Genomic DNA, 19,998 nt, shown 5'->3' on the forward strand with positions numbered 1-19,998 from the left:
GGCAATACCATGAAGTTGCAAGGAGGGTTCCATCAATCTTCCCAGAGAATGCTTTACTTGGAAGATTCATCGGGACTTGGTTATGGTTTTCATAGAACAATGATTGTGACTTTAAATTGAAAAGCATTGCTCATTTCATGTCAATTAAGTTTGGTATAAATTCATTGATTGACTGTACAGAATACAATGAACCATGTCTGTATAAATGGAATTGCTGAACTGTAAACTTCTAGTAAGCTCACAAATGAACAGGGCCATGTTAGCGTTCAGATGTGAGTCCCCACATTCTCACTGTGAAGCAGATTCATCTTGGGTAAGTTTCTGTACCCAGCCCCTCCTTTTTTTTGCAGTCATTGCCTTTTCTATCTAAAATTTAAGGGTAAGGCCCTGAACTAAATAGTGTTTTGATTGACACAAACATGTCATATTGCAAAGAGTTTGAAACTTAGTTCTAAATGAAGTTATGGAGAGAAAAATGTCATCTGCACAGACTGCCAGTTAGGAATCTTTGTGCTCATTCCTCCCTTATTCTGAGCAAGAAGCTAAGCAGGTGTGCTAAGTGTATGTGCTTTCTTGCTCTCTTCTGAGATGCTTATTCACTGAGTGTTCATCTATCTTTATATGGGATGGAATGGTATCTTTTAGGAATTAACTCCTACCCCCTTAATTCTACCACCCACTTATTTATTCTTTCTTTTCTTCTTCTTCCTTTTGTGTTTTTCATTTGGTTGACAAATATTGGGAAATGAGTTCAAGCTTATTGTTGCCTTGTTCCTTTTACTTACAACTCCTCCAAAATTCCATCTCCCTAAATTTCTCATCCACTCCACATGGGTGTGCAATCTAGCTGAGAAACATTCTGGCCCAGTGAAGCATGAGTAGAAGGCATGTCTGATGGAGTGGGGTAAGCAGAACCCCTGGATTGGAATTCTGGTCCTGTCCTTTATATTACCATCAGGGGAACAGATCTACACATTTGACCCTTAGTTTTCCTTCATCTGTAGAGCATGGTTAGTAACATTTTGAAGATTTTCTGTAAGGGATAAAAATTAGATAATGTTTATAAATGTCCAATGAATGTTGCTCAGAAATATTCAAGCTCCTGCTATTCTATTAGTTAAAATAATGCTAGAAAATTAGAAGTAACCAGTTAAAAATTACATAAAATAATAAAACATGAGAAATGGGAAATTATATTATTTCCATGAATTCAAATAGTTTCTGGCTTTCCACCTTTAACGTACATCTTGAAGAGTTTACTTATAATGTTTATCAGTATCATAAGTTAGAGTCCTAGTCTCAACTGGTTGGGAAAAATGCCATGAATTTATATTTAAAATCACTCTTATTGATATGGAAAAATCATAACTATACTGAGAGAATAGTTAATCCCCATCACACACCCATTATATTTACATATGAATATTTATGGTTCCAATGATGGAATACTATTTTCTTGTTTAACGTAGAAATTAATAATGATGAGAAGACAAAAGTAATATAGATACTAGTTAGATATTTAAGAACTGAATGTATATTACTATAAAATAGAAAATATATTTCTTTCTCTTTTCGTAGCTTTGCAGATATTTTGAAGTAAAAGGTATACTCATCAAGAAAGTAAGTAAAGAGCCCAGTAAGGTAGGTCATTATCTATTGTCCTGCCCAAGTCAGTGGGCTGCTTTCTGATACAGAGAAATGTTCCTAAGCTTTTAATAGACCTGAATGCATCTCTAGAGATCGAATTATGAACTAGGAGCACATTCCAAACATGATGGGATTTAAATGTTTATGTGGCTGAACAAGATATTTGAATAAGACAGTGAACCATATGCTTAAATATTTGCAAAATAAAACCCTAAAAGTTAGACTATTTTGCAACTAAAAATTTCATCAAAGGGTTTAATGAAATGTCAAAAGCGTCTGTTAAGAAGAATTTACAAGCATAATTTACATGCTTCAGATGGCATAAATATTTTAGTTCCTTTTAATAAATAGTCCTGATAATGAATCAACTTATATTATTATAATACTATGCTGCATTTTCTTTTTAAGTATGTAGCTTGTTATATTTTTTCATACTTGAATACAGTTTATTAGCTCATGATGAATATTTATTTTATAAAATGAATTATAATGTTAATATTACCTTAAAAGAATGCAATAATGAAGGTTTTACTTCATATGAAGAGAGACATAGACAGCTCATTCTTTTCACAAATTAGAAGATTACCCTACTACACGTTTCCAAAATCAAGTATATTTTAAAGTTGCCTAGGTTACTTGAAAGCTACTTGTATTGCAAACACTGATTCTGCATTTGAGTTGTGATGTCTGACACTAGACTGAGATGAGAAAGCATGCCTCCTCTATCTGTATGCTGTGAGAAGGCATGGCTCATCTGTCTGTATGGCATGTCTTCCTCATTACTGACCATAGCCTTAGGTCAAGATTTTAGTCTGCATTGACTATGGATCTGTTGCTCACTGAGGAATGCTCTAGAATAGCAAAATAGAGTTACTTTTACCTAGACTAGCCTAGTCTCTTTGTTAAGCTCAAGACATTTGCCAGCCACCAAAAAGGGACACAGTGGATCATGGAAGGAGCAGAAGGAAAGCTGTGGAAGATCCCTATGTTGTCCCAGCAGAGGCACAGATATTGGTCCTCCTTCATAAGCTGCTGCCTGCTCTCATTTTCCCCATGTCATAACTATATCCCATCACTCAAGAGTCGAGAACCTGGTTAATCATTTTGGTCAGTGAATAAAGCTTTAAGTTTCCTCTTCAGCGTTTGTCCTTTGGAATTTTCCCCCCAAAAGATTCACTTCTACACATGGTTTTAGTAGCAATGTCAATCTTCTTGATGGTAATGGTTAAGTTTCAGAAAATTTCCAACCATGGTAGGAAAGTAAAATACTGAAAAAAGAAACAACCCACTTCCTTTCCTCTCAAATATTAGAGAGCAACCTCATGATGAAATAAAAAGAGACAGAAAAATGAAAAAGTACAAAAAGGGAAAAATAAAACCCACAAAATTCTTAGTCATACTTTTTCCTTTATAAAATTCTGTAATCTAACATTGGGTATGCAGGTGGGGAGCTTAGAAGTCATCTCTCCCTTCTACCTTCACAGTATAAAAAGGATGAACAAAGAGGCAAAACAGTTTCTACCTCTCTCAAAGATTGGTGTCAGAAGACAATCCATCTGCCCTGCGCCTGGAGAAACAGACAGGTCTATCCTGAGAATTGTGACTTAAAATGGCAGCCTGGGGACAGTAGTTAGGAGACAGGAATTCTTAAGTTGCAACTCTAATAGCTAGAGACCCATTCTGGGCAAATCAGAGTCTCATGCTCCATTTAAGGTCAGGGAGAAATTTCAAGGCAGCTAATAATATCTTTCTAACTTTTACCCCCAAGAATTATACCAGGTTCTGCAACACGTGGATACTTCATTCCTCCCTAAAATAGGGAATAAAATACCCATGAAAGAAGTGGCAGAGACAAAGTTTGGAGCTAAGACGAAAGGATGGACCACCCAGAGACTGCCCCACCCGGGGATCCATCCCATAATCAGCCACCAAACGCAGACACTATTGCATATGCCAGCAAGATCTTGCTGAAAGGACACTGATATAGCTATCTCTGTGATTCTATGCCAATGCCTGGCAAATATAGAAGTGGATGCCCACAGTCATCTATAGGAGAGAACACAGAGACCCCAATGGAGGAGCTAGAGAAATTACCCAAGGAACTGAAGGGGTCTGCAACCCAATAGGTGAAACAACAATATGAACTAATCAGTACCCCCAGAGCTTGTGTCTCTAGCTGCATATATATCAGAAGATGGCCTAGTAAGCCATCGTTGGGAAGAGATGCCCCTTGCTCTTGCAAACTTTATATGCCTCATACAGGGGAACACCAGGGCCAAGAAGTGGGAGTGGGTGGGCAGGGGAGCAGGGTGGGGGGATGGTATAGGGGACATTCAGGATAGCATTTGAAATGTAAATGAAGAAAATATCTAATAAAATAAGTTAAAAAAAAAAAGAATTCTTCCAGGTTCTGTGATTGATGAAGGAAGAGGAGAAAAACTCCTCACACTGTTAACAAAGGGAGAGGGAAAGTTCCCATTCTGCCTTTAACAAGGTACGACTTGTTAAATGCCAGTGGTATAGTGAGGAGATGTCAAACCCTTCTGGGATCTAGTCTTCTTAGTACACACAAATGTAAAGATATTTCAAAAATCCCAAATTGTGAAGATCATTTGCCAACATCACAGTAAGGTTGAGTCCTAATAGTATAAAGATAGTGTAGTTTTAAACCTTGCACCTCATCAAGTATCAATAGGCCTGTTACATAAAAACATGGGAATATGACTGAAAGAAAAACACATGTAAGATTCTGTTTAAGAAGGAAAACTTCATAGACTCTCTGGGGTTCCCCACCCTAGGTCTCTGACAAGTCCTGGAGATGCCTTTCCTCACCCATCCCTGTTGCCTCCCTTCAGCTTTGAAGCAGGCTGGTTGCACAGGACCACCTGGGGTGGTCCCTTCGACCTGCCAAGCCGGCTCTATTGTTTGCACCTGCCACTGTTCTTCAAAACAGTCGCCTCTCAAAGCAGTTGCCACTGCCTGCTGAGAAGACTTTCAGATGTTCCAGAGACAACATTCTCAAGATCCGCCTACAGGCTCTCACCTGTAGGAGAGGCCCCAAGAACCGGGTGGTGGGGGGATGGACTTTTCCCCTCTTTATAAACTCTGAACTTTATTAAACTTGTGGGCTTTGATCAGAAAACTTTGTCTTAGCCACATTTCCTTTTTCGCCGTCTATTCTCTTTCAGCCCCAGCTCGCCTTTCAGGAGGATCCCGGTTCGGGTGGGGCCGCGGGCGGTCCCACTCACATCCCCAACCCCCTGACAGCTGGCTGCTCTAGTTGAGACTTCTAGCAGTGGGGAATATAGGGTCTGAAACAAACACCTCCTGTAGATAGGCAGGTCTGCCAGGAAAGCATAAGGACAGCAAACCACTGACAAAACCTTCAACCCAAAATTTGTCCTGTCTATAAGGAGTGAAAGGAGAAAGATGGAGCAGAGACTGAAGGAATAGCCAACCAATGATCCACCTGACTTGAGACCCATCTCATGGGAAAGAATCGATCCCTGTTACTATTAATGATACTCTGTTATACTTGCAGACAGAAGCATAGCATAAATGTCTTCTGAGAAGCACCATCCAGCAGCTTCCTGGAACAGATGTGGAGACCACAGCTAAACAGTAGACTGAGCTTGAGGAGTCTTATGAAAGAGTTGGAAGGATTGAAGGACCCATAGGGAACAGGAATTCCATAGGAAGACTAACAGAGTCAACTAACATGGACCCTTGGGGGTTTCAAGAAACTGAACTACCAACCAAAAAGCATACATGGGCTGTACCTCCTGTCCCCAACACCCATACATTTCTAGAATATATGCAGCTTGGTCTTCACGTGGCCCCCACCCCAAAAAATTGGAGTGAGGGCTGTTCATGACTGTGTTGTCTGCCTGTGAATCTTGTTACCCTAATTGGGCTTCCTTCTCTGGCCTCACTGGGAGAGGATGTACCCAGTTCTACAGTGACTTGATGTGTTAGGTTGGTGCCCAGGGTCTTCTCCCTACTAGAAGGAGTAAGGGGGCTGTGTGAGGGAGGACTGGAAGGAGAGAGGGGCCTCAATCGGGATGCAAAGTGAAAGAAATTAATGGAAAAGAAGGAGGAAAAAGAGAAAGAGGAGGAAGAGGAGGAAGAGGAGGAGGAGGAGGGAGAGGAGGAAGAAATCCAAGAAAGCAAAAGAGAGACAGTCAAAACAAGAACCAAGGGTCCAATCTACAAAACCCACAGCTGTAGAAAACAGAAAAATAATTGCTAAGCCAGAAAGCATACTCTTCATACTGCAGATGTATTGATTTGTCGTCATTTCTACCAGTCAGCACAACATGTTCTGTTTTCAATAGCAAATCCCAAAGCATGCTGAAGGACAGATTAGGTTGAATACTCTGTGTGAATGTTATTCAAGTGCAGAAGTGTTGATAAATTTTAAGACAAAAACCTAAAAAGAACTATGGTTAAAATACAGTTATATTCATAGAAAAAGCAAGTAGTGTGAAGTAGTATGTAAGAACAGGTGAGATCTGCAATCATGGAGGTGAACATCCTAACAAAATAGATAGATAGATAGATAGATAGATAGATAGATAGATAGATAGATGATAGATAGATAAACAAATAGAAAAAAAAATCAAGAAATTTGAGACCAGTATACTAGTTGATATGCCAATGGGGATGGGGGAAATCTGACATTGCCCATAGCATAAATAAATACATAAACAAACAAAAATCTGTGTATCTACATATAATCTACATATAATAACAAATTAAATATGAGATCATGCATTAAGGAGTGAGAAAAAGAGAGAGTTGGAATCAGAAGAGGCAGGAGCAAGAGTGCACACAGTGATAAATCTACCTTGTAAAAATAACTAATAAAAATTTTTAATTTTTTTAAATTAAAACTATGGGTTTATCAGTAGACTGGAGATGACTGATAAGTCAGCAAACTTTAAAATAATAAATGAAACAAATTCAAATGACTAAAATTATCAAAAATCTAAATATGAGCTGTAACATAAAGAGAAGAAAAAAAAACATACAAAAAAATTACTTTAAAGTAAAGACTAAACATAAGTCGTCTTCTCAAACACATGTTGTGAACCTCTACCTTACAGTAACATCGTGGTTTGACTGTTTTAGGAGATAAGGCCACTAAAGTAACAAGGCTCGAGTCCTAATACAAGATGACGTGTGTTTTTGTAGGAAGAGTAGAGTTACCAGAGATGCACCTGTTTAGGGAGCCAGCCTGGTGAGATATAGTAAGAAGTCAGATTTCTGAAAACTGAACAGATTCAGGAGAAACCAACCCTTCAGGAACTTGCTTTTTAATTTCTCTGTAGAAGGTTCCTGCCATGTATTTATGAGAACCAGTCATGTTGCTCAACCCACACAGGCTGTGACATCTTTTTATGGATACCCTAGAAACTAACACAGCAAGCCACAGAACCAGGAAATGTAGAGAGCATCAAAGGGGACAAACATAGTCACATGTTCTAAACTCTATACTTAGACATAGTCTAATTCCAGAAAATCAGTTTCAGAGTTCTGTAAGGTTTAAGGAAAAGTTGAGTAGGATTTACAGAGTTTCATATTACGTAATGTCATTGCATCTGCCCTGGTAATAAACATCGTATGATAGTATGGTACATTGGTTAAGTTAGAGCCACTCTCCATACATTAATTAATAATGTGTGAATCTGTAATTGGCACAATGGTTCATTTGCTGGGTTGAACAAGTGAATACCCACAAGTATAGAGTTACATTTATCCCGTGTTCTATTCTCATAAAGACAGTTTGCTGTCCTAAAAATCTTCTGTATTTTACCCATTCTTCCTCTTGGCCTGGAATTAATTTTTCCACTAGAGTATTTGAATAAAAATCCCTATAGGCTCCTGTATTTGAATGCTTAGTTATCAGAGAGTGTGGCATTATTTAAGAAGGACTAGAAGATGTGACCTTGTTGGAAGAAATGCATCCTTGGGAGTGGGCTTTGAGGTTTCAAAACTTCATGTTAGTCCCAGTTCTCTCTCTCTCTCTTGGCCTATGGATCAGGATGTAACTTTCAGCTACTGATCCAGCACCATAATACTGCCATACTCCTGGCCATGATAACAATGGACTAACCCCCTGAAAATATAAGAAAGTCTCCAATTCAATATTTTCTTTCATATGAATTGCCTTGGTCATGTGGTCTCTTCACAGCAATAGAATACTGACTAAGACATCAACTGTAGATTTATTTCAACTACAGTGACATGGCATCTATTACTTTACCTTTAATCTCTCTGTGTCTTCATACTTAAAAGTAATACTCAGTTATTATCCTTTTAAAATCCATTGGATCAGTAGTGACTGAAGCCTACTAATTTTTAAAATTCTGCTCACTAGAATACAGTTATAGGAAGCACTAACACCTAATTTTCTAAGCACACAGAGCAGTGATAGATATTAAAAGCAAATAAATGCCCATGGATTTAGGTAGCGGACTATAAAATAGAATGGTGGATGATCTCTTAGAGCACTTCTAAAATGAGAATTGTTATATAATAAATATCAGTTGATGTCACATTGAAAAAAACATTATTTTTGGTAAATGGATAGAGCTATTTGAAAGAATTGTAATGTGCTACACCAAGAATAAATAATTTTCCAGTTTTAAAAAAAATAGAATTATTTCCCTTTCCCCAGCATCTTGAGCTCTCAGCATCTCAATACTACATATAATGAAGTTATTAATATATTCATATATCTCAGGCATTGTTGACAGCTATTCAAGTTTTGATCCAGTTTTGAAACCTTATAAACTATCAACTTGATTTTGCTTTTCTGCCTGTTTTCAGATTCTTTCACATCACTCCCTGAGCTTCCAGCCATCCCTCTCTCAAATGCAAATGTTTAGACATAGTAAGCTTTCTGCCAATGGTAACTGATCGGTTTTGAACCAGTTCCTTAAGGGAAAACAATCTTGCTTAATGCAAAGTCTTGCTGCCATGCTATGCCGGAGAGAACGCTTTGTTTTCCCTGGCTCCCTATTACCATCTAAGAAGAACACCTCAGCTCCCAGTTTGTCTTATGCCACTTTAGCACGGTTTTGGAAAGTGGAAATTAGTCTTGTAAAGTTACTTAGTGCCCTCAAGCATAATATTTCTCTGTGTAGATCTGAAAGGCTCCATGGCATCTTGGAGCAATTGACAGGACTTTACTGAATATTTACTGGGACACACAAGTCATTGCCCTCTCTGGTAATCATAATGTAGGGCTCGGAACAGTTTTTTATTGGCAGATGGGCCTTATAAGAGAATTCAATGTTTCTTTTTCTAGGGCCATGTATTGATTTCAGAAGCACCCTACAAAGTTCTCTCCTCTATACATCATAGTACTTACGTACTAAATCTTCACTGTTTTCCTTCTAGTTGTATAGTTCTCAGTTCTTTCAACTCAGGCTGTGGGTACCATACTCATCCACATGGTCAAGTATGCCTTCAACGATGGCCCAAGGACCAAATGCATCATCAGCTTCATTAACATCACCAGAGAAAACATAGTTCTCAGTAATCAAGATCAACAATGTTTGAATATACTATTTAAAAATATTATTTAAAAGTCCACAATGAATATTATATCAAAATAATGTACCAAAAATTAAAGGCAAGACCGGAATTTGAATGGCCTAATGGAAAGGAGGCAACTGGGGTCTCTTGTCCTTACGGGAAAGTTCTATTTCTTCAGCATAAAATTCTATATAGATGGATATAATGGTACATGCATATTATTCTAAAAATCAGAAGGCTTAAGCAGGTAGATCTCCAAATTGAGGCTAGATACAATAACTTAGGCCCCATCGAGATTTTGAAGCTTCAAAATATAGGTCTTGTCTAAATAGAATGAAAACAAAATATCCTGTCTGGACATTGGATATTCATTAAAATTCATTTTCTGGACTCCTTACGTTCAACTCATGCAAACAGATATGGCAGAAAAACCCCTGTCTTTGTTATCTGCTTCTGTTTGCCATCACTGACGTTGTCTACTTCTTTACCAAAGTTGTCTTGTGCTTCGTCTTGCATTGACCTCTAGTCCTCCCTGCAAGCCCAGATCTCCCAGAACGATTCAAATATATCCGTAGAAACACATTCTTAATTCTGCTTTAATGAGTCTGGATAGCAAATGTTTTTCTTTTTTGTATTGCCACAAACAATATGCAAATTACCCACCTTCATTTTCTAACAATAGAATCCATACAGATGTGTTCCATATTGTGTTATTTTAGTTGCTAAACACAATGTAGTACCAAGATCATTGTGAAAGTGTATTTTTCCATATGGTCTGATCTTTAGAGGTTTGTGTTCTATACAGCAAATAGGACAAGCTAAAGTTTGGAGATGGAAAAAAAGCTCTAGGTGTCAAGACAATGAAAAATACTTTTTAAAACTTTCTTCATAGTTTCACATAGCTTTTAGTTTCACCGTTCAGAGCTAAGGCAGGTGGACTGTAAGTCTGAGGTCAGCTTGGACTATTTAGACTCTATCTAAAACAATAAAGTTAAAATAAACTAAAGCAACCACTTTATTTGCTCCTCAGCCCTGAAATTGTCCCAGCTTAAGTAGTAACTATACTTTAGACTTCACAGCCCAAGTATGTTATATCATGTGTATTCTTTTAAAGAAAGATTTTTTAACAGAATATTTTAAACAAATACCAGTGGAAAATTAAAAAAAAAAATGGAATCATTCAAATTGGTGGTATAATTTATTTGCACCTAAGAATATAAACCATGGATCACTGAACAGCCTTACGGTGATCCAAATAAGCCAATTATAAAATCAATGAGAATATGAATTATCAGGGAAAGGCAAATAGGATAATTTAACAATATGGTGATAGTCAGTTTACAAAGAGGCTAGAAGAGTTCTGGGAAACAGTTCAGGACATGATCCCCTCTGATGTTGACACCAGTAAGAGTCAGTGTAGAGCTGAAAGACGTGATGGATGACAGCTATGAAGCATGTTCTGTAAGGGGTTTGCTGTGGAGACCATGGCTTTGCCCCAGGCACTCAATGGATATAAATCTACTGCCACACCATCAGACACGGACTGCAGTTGTGAGCACTCAGCAGTCATATGAAAGAGACAAAGGTCAGGGAAAGAGAAACACTAAGAATAAGAACTTTCTTTACAACAGGGAACAGAGTATATGATGGCCGTTTCATAAGGTGATCAACAACAAAGGGCAAAAGTCACTAGTTTGTTTTAGGGAGACTGGAGCCGGAACAACAGCAGTCTCCTTCCGTATATTAGGACAAACAACTCCGATCATGTCCCAAAGTCAAGAGCACTGTTCTCATTTGAGAAGCAGCTACCTGAGACTCAGAAGTGTGTTCCACTTCCCTCAAAGGTATTTATTAGTCCTTCTGTCATAACCATTGGATCTAGGTCTTTCTCTGGGAGGTACTTCCCCTACTAGAATGGCACATACCCTGTGATTAGGCCGACTCTGCCATCCTCTGCTACATATGCAACTAGCATCATCTTAATTCGTGAATGATGCAGGAGGGCCCAGTCCATTGTGGGGCTCCATGGCCTCTATATTAGCTTGTGCCTCTAGACCCTTCAGCCCTATTTGATTTCCTTTTAAAACTTTAACCAGTGAGAAAACAAGATACAGAAGTATAAGTAATGTAAACCCCATGTTCCCCAAGTTGCTTTGGACCATGCTGTTTCATCACAGCAGTAGAAACTGTAAGACACTTCCTGTATCATCACCACAGATAGTGGTTAGAATGAGAATGGCCCCCATAGAACCATATGATTGAATGCTTATTCCCCAGCTGGTAGAACTGTTCAGAACAATTCAGCCATGTGACCTTGATGGAGGACTTGTTCTGCTAGGGGTGGACTCTGAGGGGTCAAAAGCCCAGACCAGGCCCAATCCTGTTCTCTCACTGTCTGCTGCCTATGGATCAGGGAATAAGTTCTTAGTTACTGTGCCAGATCCAAGCAGTTGCCAGTTGCCATGTTCCTCATCATGATGACTATAAACTAACGCTCTGAAACTGCAAGCAAGCTCCTACTTAAATGCCTTCCATTATAAGTTGCCTTGGTCATAGTGTTTCTTTGAAGCAAAATAACAGTGTCTAAGACACCACACAGATCTCCTCTTCATACTCTTAAATCTGTCTCAGATGTTACCAGTTCTTTTGTAAAATCATCCTGAGATACCACCCATCACCACCACACTAAGTCAATCTTTTATTCTTTTAAACTTCCATATCATTCTGCACACATCAAATTCATATTAACATGGCAATTTACAAGAATTCTTTTTGTAAGATTCTACTCTCTTGTCTATTCTATGAGCTACTGAATGCTTTCAATAAACTGTTGATTCCTAGCATCATCTACTACAAGGCATGGGAATGGTTTTCAATGCACATTTGTAGACACAGCATTTAAAATTTGTACAATCTTACTTCAGGAAAACATTACCTACAGGAAAATATATGAAGATGAACATTGTCTAGGGGTAAGTTTTTTCCTTATAAAACTTAGTTGAAATCTTCAGTGACTGAGCTTTGGTTATGCCGAGGTCACTAAATTTTATTTGTTAGGTTTAAATTTGCTATGGTACATTTTTTTTTTTTTTTGGCTTATCCGTGGCCTTTCTATGTTTAACATAACCTTCTGGTGTAGAATCACAAGATATCTCGATAACATCAAGCAAAGTACAGGTTTGGCGAGTCTGGGGGAGCTGAAGGAGAACTAGGTAGAACGCTGGCTCTCTGGAAAGCATTTGTCACTCTCCCTAGTTACCTGGGATGCTATAAAAAACTAACCACAACCATTTGATGATTATTTATATCACCCCTATGCAAGTAGGGGCTCTTCTTTAACAGATGCAGGGAACACTTTCCTGTAGAAGAAGTTTCCATACATTAGTTGAGTGTTATCAACATTGATCCATAACTAGAAATGCGGCTTCCTTTCTCATTAATAAAAGCAACAGAATTCAAGTGCTTGTTATACAGACCCATTAGTGGTTAAAGCCAATAAGCAAAGCAAAGCAAAGCAAAGCAAAGCAAAGCAAAGCAAAGCAAAGCAAAGCAAAGCAAAGCAAAACAAAAAACCAAAAAACCGGAGTATTATACTGACCATAGTCTGTGTTTTCTGGCTCCCAACAATTTGACGGCCAAAAATACGGTGTCTATGGAGAAAAAAAAAAGAGGAATCTTGGTTAGACACATAAATATTTAGTAGACTTTCTGTTTTGCAGTCTATCTTTTACTGTTTATCTTCAGTGGCTATGTTATAACATATATTTTAAAGCAAGAGAAAGCTCTCAGAAACGCATTACAAGGTCCTCATCTAGATATACTGACAAATTTCAAAGCCTTCAGACCTGCCAAATGTCATCAGGGCTGAAAAGTGGTGTTCATTTTCCTGTATCTCACCAATGGACACAAAGTTAAAGAATATGATTGCATTATTCCAACAAAAGTTTCTGTTTCAGCCTCAGAGGGGGGCTGAAAGCAGAATATTATGTTCAGCAAGGTTTGGAATGAACAATGTTCACATATAATGACTTCTTTCTATGCATCATATCTCATTACTGCTTTCCATAGATTCAAAAACTTTAGCTGACAGAGTCATTCCCTGGGATTTGTCAATTATCTGCAGGAGTCTGTTAATTATGTAATATAGCTTTCAACATTAGTCAACTAGATGACCTTTGACCTTTTCTTAGAAAATCGTTGTTTCATAAAGGCATTTATTGCTGTAAACTTTTAAAATGCATAAACCAGAAATCATTTTTTAAACTAATAATATCTTTGATATGATTAACAATAGCCAGAAAGAATTCTGACTCTGTAAAGTTCTGGAAATACATTGAGTGAAATAAAAAAGAAAGTTTGATCCGGAATAAAACCTTAAGATAATTAAAATGGTATGTTTTAAGGATTTTTCTAAGCCTGCTAGCTGAACTTAGCCCTAAGATTCATGGTGACCAGAGATCAGCATCAGCAACTCCATTTCCCAGACGGGGATGATGCAAGGATGATGCAAGGATCAGTGGCTGTAGATGCACGTGCGGTGGGTTGATTATATATATCAACTAATTATACTGATCATTTATGAGCAATGAGCATATTTTGGGCAATTTCTGATTGTCTGATAATTTTCCTCTTTAGCAGAGTGACTCTTAACGATGTAGAAAGGGATGCTGTGAAGAACTGATTGAGTTCTTTAGGAAGGGCTCTTTTCCAACTGGTCTGACACCACCAGAGGATCTTGACTTACCCTCTACTTCTTTGAAATTACTTCAGTCCAATAAAGAAGGCTACTAATAGTAGTTCTCTGCACATATGAACAAAATCACAGTAGGAATTTGGAAGGAAAAAAAGATTAAACCCCTAGGTTAAGAGGGATGGGAAGACATATATGGAACACTCTCATCCCCTCCAATCTCACTTAACTCTGTGGGAGAGAGAACTTTGAAGAATTGATTTCTTAGAAATGAAATTGGACCAGGATTCCAGTAAAGCCATAAGGAATGAAGTAGCTAAAGACTTCTTTCACGCAAGTCTCCCACTTTTGCAAAACCTTTCAGAATGAACATTAAATTGTTGGTGTTGCTTTGTGTGTGTGTGTGTGTGTGTGTGTGTGTGTGCACGTGCGTGCACGCGCATGTGCCCACATGAACACACATGTATCTATAAGCATCGTGATTAACTGGCTTTAGATTATATTATTCTAGACATCTGGTCAGATAAACACTTTGTGTTCTCGTCTCTACTCTTAAAAACATTCTCTTTATTCTCTTATCGTGTATTCAGTGAGAATCTTATGAGTAGAAAAATAGAATTTTATCTGCAGAACTTATAGGAAAATGCCACAAAACCAACATTTTCCATTAAAATTGGAAACTTTTTCTCAGGAAGAAAGTTTTGACTTATAATAAAAAGCTATAAGAGAATAACAAGCCATTATAGTTTGTTATTTATTACCTATGCCTGCGGACATTTCAGACCTTAGGATGTTTGAATGCATGCATGTTTCTTTTCCAGAGCTAGCCACCTTTGCTTCTAACAGAACTCACTCCAGTTCCTGGTCATTACTCCCTAGCCTTTGGCTGCATAGTCCATGCACCAACTCCACGAGGGAGATGAGAGTTTTTCCTGGGGAATCATGTCAGGTCTCACTTCCAGTTAACAAAGAGAGTGACTACATAATTTAAAGCTTGCAGTAAACCTAAGATAAAAAAAAAACACATTTCTAAAATGTACTAAGACTATTACACACGCTTATTGAATCACAGCAATAAAACTAAGCTCTGGTTCTGGCTTTCATTCTGGTTACCTCAAATACATGTCCTACATCTTCTTTATGTTCTTAACGATGTTTGGAATCTACATGGTTCACCGAAGGCATTAAGAACTTAACCCATTGTTTTTAAATTGCTTCCAAGGTGGTGAATTTCAATTCAATGTAAGACATGTCTGCCGCTTTGAACCATCATGAAAATGGAAAGAACACTGGAAACCCTCATGTCTTTTTTCCTCTTAGAGCTGTTCAAACAGAGACTGACACTTGTTACTTTACAGGTAGATATTTAATTCACTCTGACCCTGTTCTTGATTACTTTAGCATTGTTATAGGAGTCACTAACAACCAGATTTGCTAACCTGTCATATTTATATCTTATTGCAAAGGTAGATAGATTTTTAAAAATATGGGTCATATGATAATCAATATTAATAATATAATTTTAATAGATTTGCATAAGACATATCTAATAGCATATTGAACTTGATAACCTATTCCTAAATTTTGTAGTTATGTGATAAATATGCCACTTCCTCCCATGCCTCCCTTACTGTACACTAAAACTTTAAAATTTTCTTCCTTCTCTGGATGTGCAGTGGTGCATTGAACCTTCATTCATGACTCACAAGCATGATTAAAACATTCAAACCAATTTTGTTCTGGGAAGGTTGAGAACAGAGACATGGATTTTAGATTGTGGCTAATTCAATACATTATCACTAACCTAGGGCTATGGCTGAACTCTTTTCTTTCTTGATAAAAATGTTAAGCTGGATAATTCTCAAGTGAGCAGCCATATTCAGTATTTCCATTCTGAACAAGATTTCTTTTTGTTTTTGTTTGTTTGTTTTTGTTTTGTACATTAGAATTTTTATTTATCCTATTGGTGGACATTTTTTGTAAGCATAAAGCAATCATTTCTTCAAAATTTGTGAGAATTTGTTAGTCTACTTATAGCTTCTATGTGAAAAACTTCTAAAAATTAGAACTGCATAAAAATGTAATCCTGTAATAATAAATGCTGTCTCTTAAAATCAAGAAGAGTTAGACACATATAGACAATTGCCTTGTTAATAATTAATATTATATATTCAGGGAGCTTGCTGGGACAGAAGGTAGTAATGGATCACAGCTGGGAATATAAATTTAGTTAGATCTCTCAACATCCTACTGGCTAGATGTGATTTATAACTGATGTCTTCCCTATTTCTCTTGATTCCAGTAAGTCACCACCTGAAATTTCTTTAAGGTCTCTTATGTTGAAATATAACTTTAGTCTTTACACAATTCAGTTTCCACAGTTTCCCACTGGTATGCGACGGTTGATTCTGACACTTTCATCTGAACATTAATTACTTTCTGAGTAGCTTAAGAAAACTATGTAATAGTTTCCCAAAGGTCTATAAACACATAGAAATAAAGTTCACGCATTCTGATTTGCTGTGAAAGAGTGTCCCTGTTTCCACTTACTTGAAACCGGTAGAAGGTGCCATCATCCTTGAGTGTGAGGACATGATCTGAGATGGGAAAGAAGTAGCCATGGGCAGCCATTAGCGTTCCCAAATGGAGAGCCTCCACTGTTCCAAGAAAGCAAAGCAAAATGAAAACAGCACTTGAACGCCCTTCAGGTTTGTGGGAATTTGTCATTGTTGATGATTACAAATGAGGAACATTTGTTTGGTTTCCTTTTAGCACATTCTTGTCCCAAACTTTTCATATCTTCCTCATCAAGTCCCTGTTGCATAGAATGATCTTTCTCTACAAAGCTGGGTGCCTGTGCATGCATGTGTGTGTCTGTGTCTCTCTGTGTGTATATGTCTCTCTATATGCATGTCTGCCCCTCTCTCTCTCTCTCTCTCTCTCTCTCTCTCTCTCTCTCTCTCTCTCTCTCTCTCTCTGTGTGTGTGTGTGTGTGTGTGTCTATCTGTGAGTATGTGCATATAACCTCTCATTTCAAAATTTAGAGCTTTCTGTTGAGCATCAACAAGTTTTATTAAAATTCTAGAGCTTGTGTTGGCATAGGAAACCAAAAACATTAGAGACACATATTGTAGCATGTTACATACACTCTCAGGACTTCTCACATTTGTTGTAAAGATAATAAACACATCTTGTGAGGTTCATATGAATGGTACATACTGATATATGCAATGATGTCAGACCAGGACCTATGCATAGTAGCTCCGGGATGTCTGGCACTATTATACTTTATGGCTTATACAGTGAATTATTTTTTCAACTTTTTAAGGGACTTCCCTGATGCTCTATTTCTCCATATTTGCCTCTGACAAGGCCAGTTGAGGGAGGCTGACTCTTCTCAGTGGTGACAGCTTTTCCCATACTCTCCTCATTATTTTGAACTTGGCCATCAAATGGAAATGTAAGAGGATCTTTGCGAACAGCTAAGCAATAATGATGACCAAGAGTCTACAGCTTTGGTCAAGTTCAGAGTCTTGCATGCTTTTGGCAACCAGCCCTGAGTTGTGAAATTTAAGGTGGGTCACTTATCTTCTTACAGTCATTTCTAGTCTTTGGTCTTAGAGTCTGTATGCTGGGAAATAGCATTAGTACACATAACCAGCCAAAGAAATTAAGTTACAGCACGTAAGGATGATTGCAGAGTACAGATAGAAGAACAGAAAACAGAGTGGTAGAGAAGGTGAGTAAATTACTTCCCAACTCTAAGCCTGGGAGATTGTGAGACTCAGAAAGCCAAACAAACCTCAAAAATAAAGAAACATGAAAGACAGTTAGGAGCTAATATCTTGATGAATCTTAGGAAAATGTAGTGAAAGTTAACACATGGAGCCCGCAGTCAGCAAAGCCCCAGGGCAGTGAGTGTCAGCTTGATTCTCTTCACTCAGTCAGATGCCAGGATCATTGCAGGCTATATTGGCATTTGCGTATTCTTCTTCATGTAGTGCTATCACATACAGGCCTTAATAAGGACTTTCTGTTAAAAACGCTATCGGTGAACTTCCACCTTCCCTTGAGGAACAATAGTATATTTTCATTTGATTTGACTGTATACAGTATCATTTTGCTCCCTGTTGAGGAATTCTCTAGATATGCTTGGTGCTGTAAAATTTGTCATGATCACTTGGTTATCATTCTTACATAGAATTCTATTGATGGGAATCCCCTATAAGAGATTATGAACTAGTTTCTTCCTCAGTGGTATGTACAACCCAGGTCAAGACAAAGTCAAACCTTTATCTTTAAATAGACTGATCTTCCAACGAGTCTTATAAAATAATTTCTAGGTCTTTAGTCAAATGCTAGGAAAGTCTGAGACTATAAACATCATTTCCACCATGAAGCCATTACATAATAAATGGATGAAAAATCCAGGGCAGCAAACTTTGTGTCTGACTTAGGACTTGGGAAAATGAACCTACATAACCAATATTGTGTGATAGGTTAAAAAAAAAAAAAACCTCCAAATATACAACACATCCCAAATAGGAGAAACACTGCTACATGGTAAAGGCCAAAATGGTTTTTGTTGTGATTATGAAAGTCTTGTTTGGTGTGTCTAAGTCAATATTAATGCTCACGTTGTCTTTTCAAAATACTTCTTTAAGGATCTGATATGAACTGTTGTGTAGTGGAGAAAAGCATATGTCAATACTATATGCATAAATGCTAGTAAGAGATCTTAGTGTTAGAATGCATGGTCTCAAGGTTTATTTCTTTACTTAACGGTAATCACAGAGCTACATGCTTCCATGATCCAACTGATCCTAAAATCCTATCATCACCTCAACTTAATAAGATCCAAGAAGAGCAGTAACAATGTGTAGATGGAGTAGTGGAAAAGTTTAATGAAGTTCAATCAGGATCACCCTCCCAACAATGGCCCAGCAGATGGCTCAGCATCCTCTGGCCACTCAGGAAACTAATCACTAATTAATTTCATGTATGAGTGTTATTTGCCTCTCCCCACACAGCTCAAGTGCAAAAACACACCAACCAAAACACCATAGTTTTTTCTTTCACCCATTTGGATACCCAAGTGATATGTGCACTGAGAAAGACATCCCCAGATTGTCACCATGTAAAGAGCCTGTAGCCACTGTGCCAAACTCAGGTTCTCAGCCCTTCCTCACCTCAAACTGGGAAGTGAAGATTAGCAGTATATATAAAAGCAGAGAGTTATAACAACTATTTTGTTTTCTATTTTTGCCATAGTACTTCAAATATTAAAAGGTGGACTAATGTTATAATCTTTTAGTTCTGTGTGAAGAGTTATTTATTTATAGCCCCAATTTCAAAATCAAGTATTATCCAAAGATGCAACACTGCAGCCTCCCAGAGATAGCAAATTATCTCACAAAGATAGAAGAAAAGTGTTGTGGCCAAGAAAACAATAACTGTGATTTTTTAACTGAATTCTATACATTTTAGTCAAAATCTTTTACTTAGATTTTATATAGATGTATTTTATGAAATACAACTCTGTGTATGTTTAAAAGGCTTGAAGGAGTTGTTAGGAGGGGTTGGAGGAAGGGTACATGGGGGAAAGTGATGTAATTCTATTCTATTTTAATTAAAAACATGTTTTAAAAGTAAAAACCAAATACATCTGTATATACTTTCACATGCATACACACATAACATATATTTATATTAAAAACAAATTCATGTGAGTCATTCCCAGAATATAGTTTAAATTTAATTAGAATTCATCCAGGTGTATATTAGAAGGAAGTCTAAAGAAAAGTTATGTTAGCTAGTGAGTAAATGGAAATATCACGATGTTTACAAAGGTAAGTTGCCTAACAGTAAACTAACAGGCACTCGTCAGAATGATTTCAAGTCAAAGAAGAAAGCTTTACTTGAAATAGGATATAGTCATGTCAGAAGTTCTTTGAAACATAATCTCTAAGATATGTTAAAACTTGCATTTGAAAGGGCAAAGTCAGGCATTTGTAGAAATTATACATACAAAACATTTTATACTCCAGCAAAGCCATATAGAAATGGACTATTCCTGAATTAGGACTTTGTAAAGCAGTTCTATTTTCTCAGGAGTAGAA

General features: G+C 37.4%; 1 protein-coding gene across 11 annotated transcripts in view; it reads right to left on the reverse strand.

The window, feature by feature from the left end:
• Positions 1–19,998, reverse strand: part of Rgs7 (regulator of G protein signaling 7) — a 400,387-nt gene that overhangs the window by 69,727 nt on the left and 310,662 nt on the right. For 8 of the 11 annotated variants that reach the window (XM_021197429.2, XM_021197428.2, XM_021197427.2 and 5 more), the window contains 2 exons: positions 16,430–16,536; positions 12,788–12,839 (listed from right to left, as the gene is read on the reverse strand). The exons of the other annotated variants lie outside the window; for them this stretch is intronic. In XM_021197429.2, coding sequence (XP_021053088.1) covers positions 12,788–12,839; positions 16,430–16,536 — 159 coding nt within the window. The remainder of the gene's footprint in view (positions 1–12,787; positions 12,840–16,429; positions 16,537–19,998) is intronic. 11 annotated transcript variants of the gene reach the window in all.

Source organism: Mus pahari, chromosome 5, assembly GCF_900095145.1.
Source record: "Mus pahari chromosome 5, PAHARI_EIJ_v1.1, whole genome shotgun sequence".
Taxonomy (NCBI): Eukaryota; Metazoa; Chordata; class Mammalia; order Rodentia; family Muridae; genus Mus; species Mus pahari.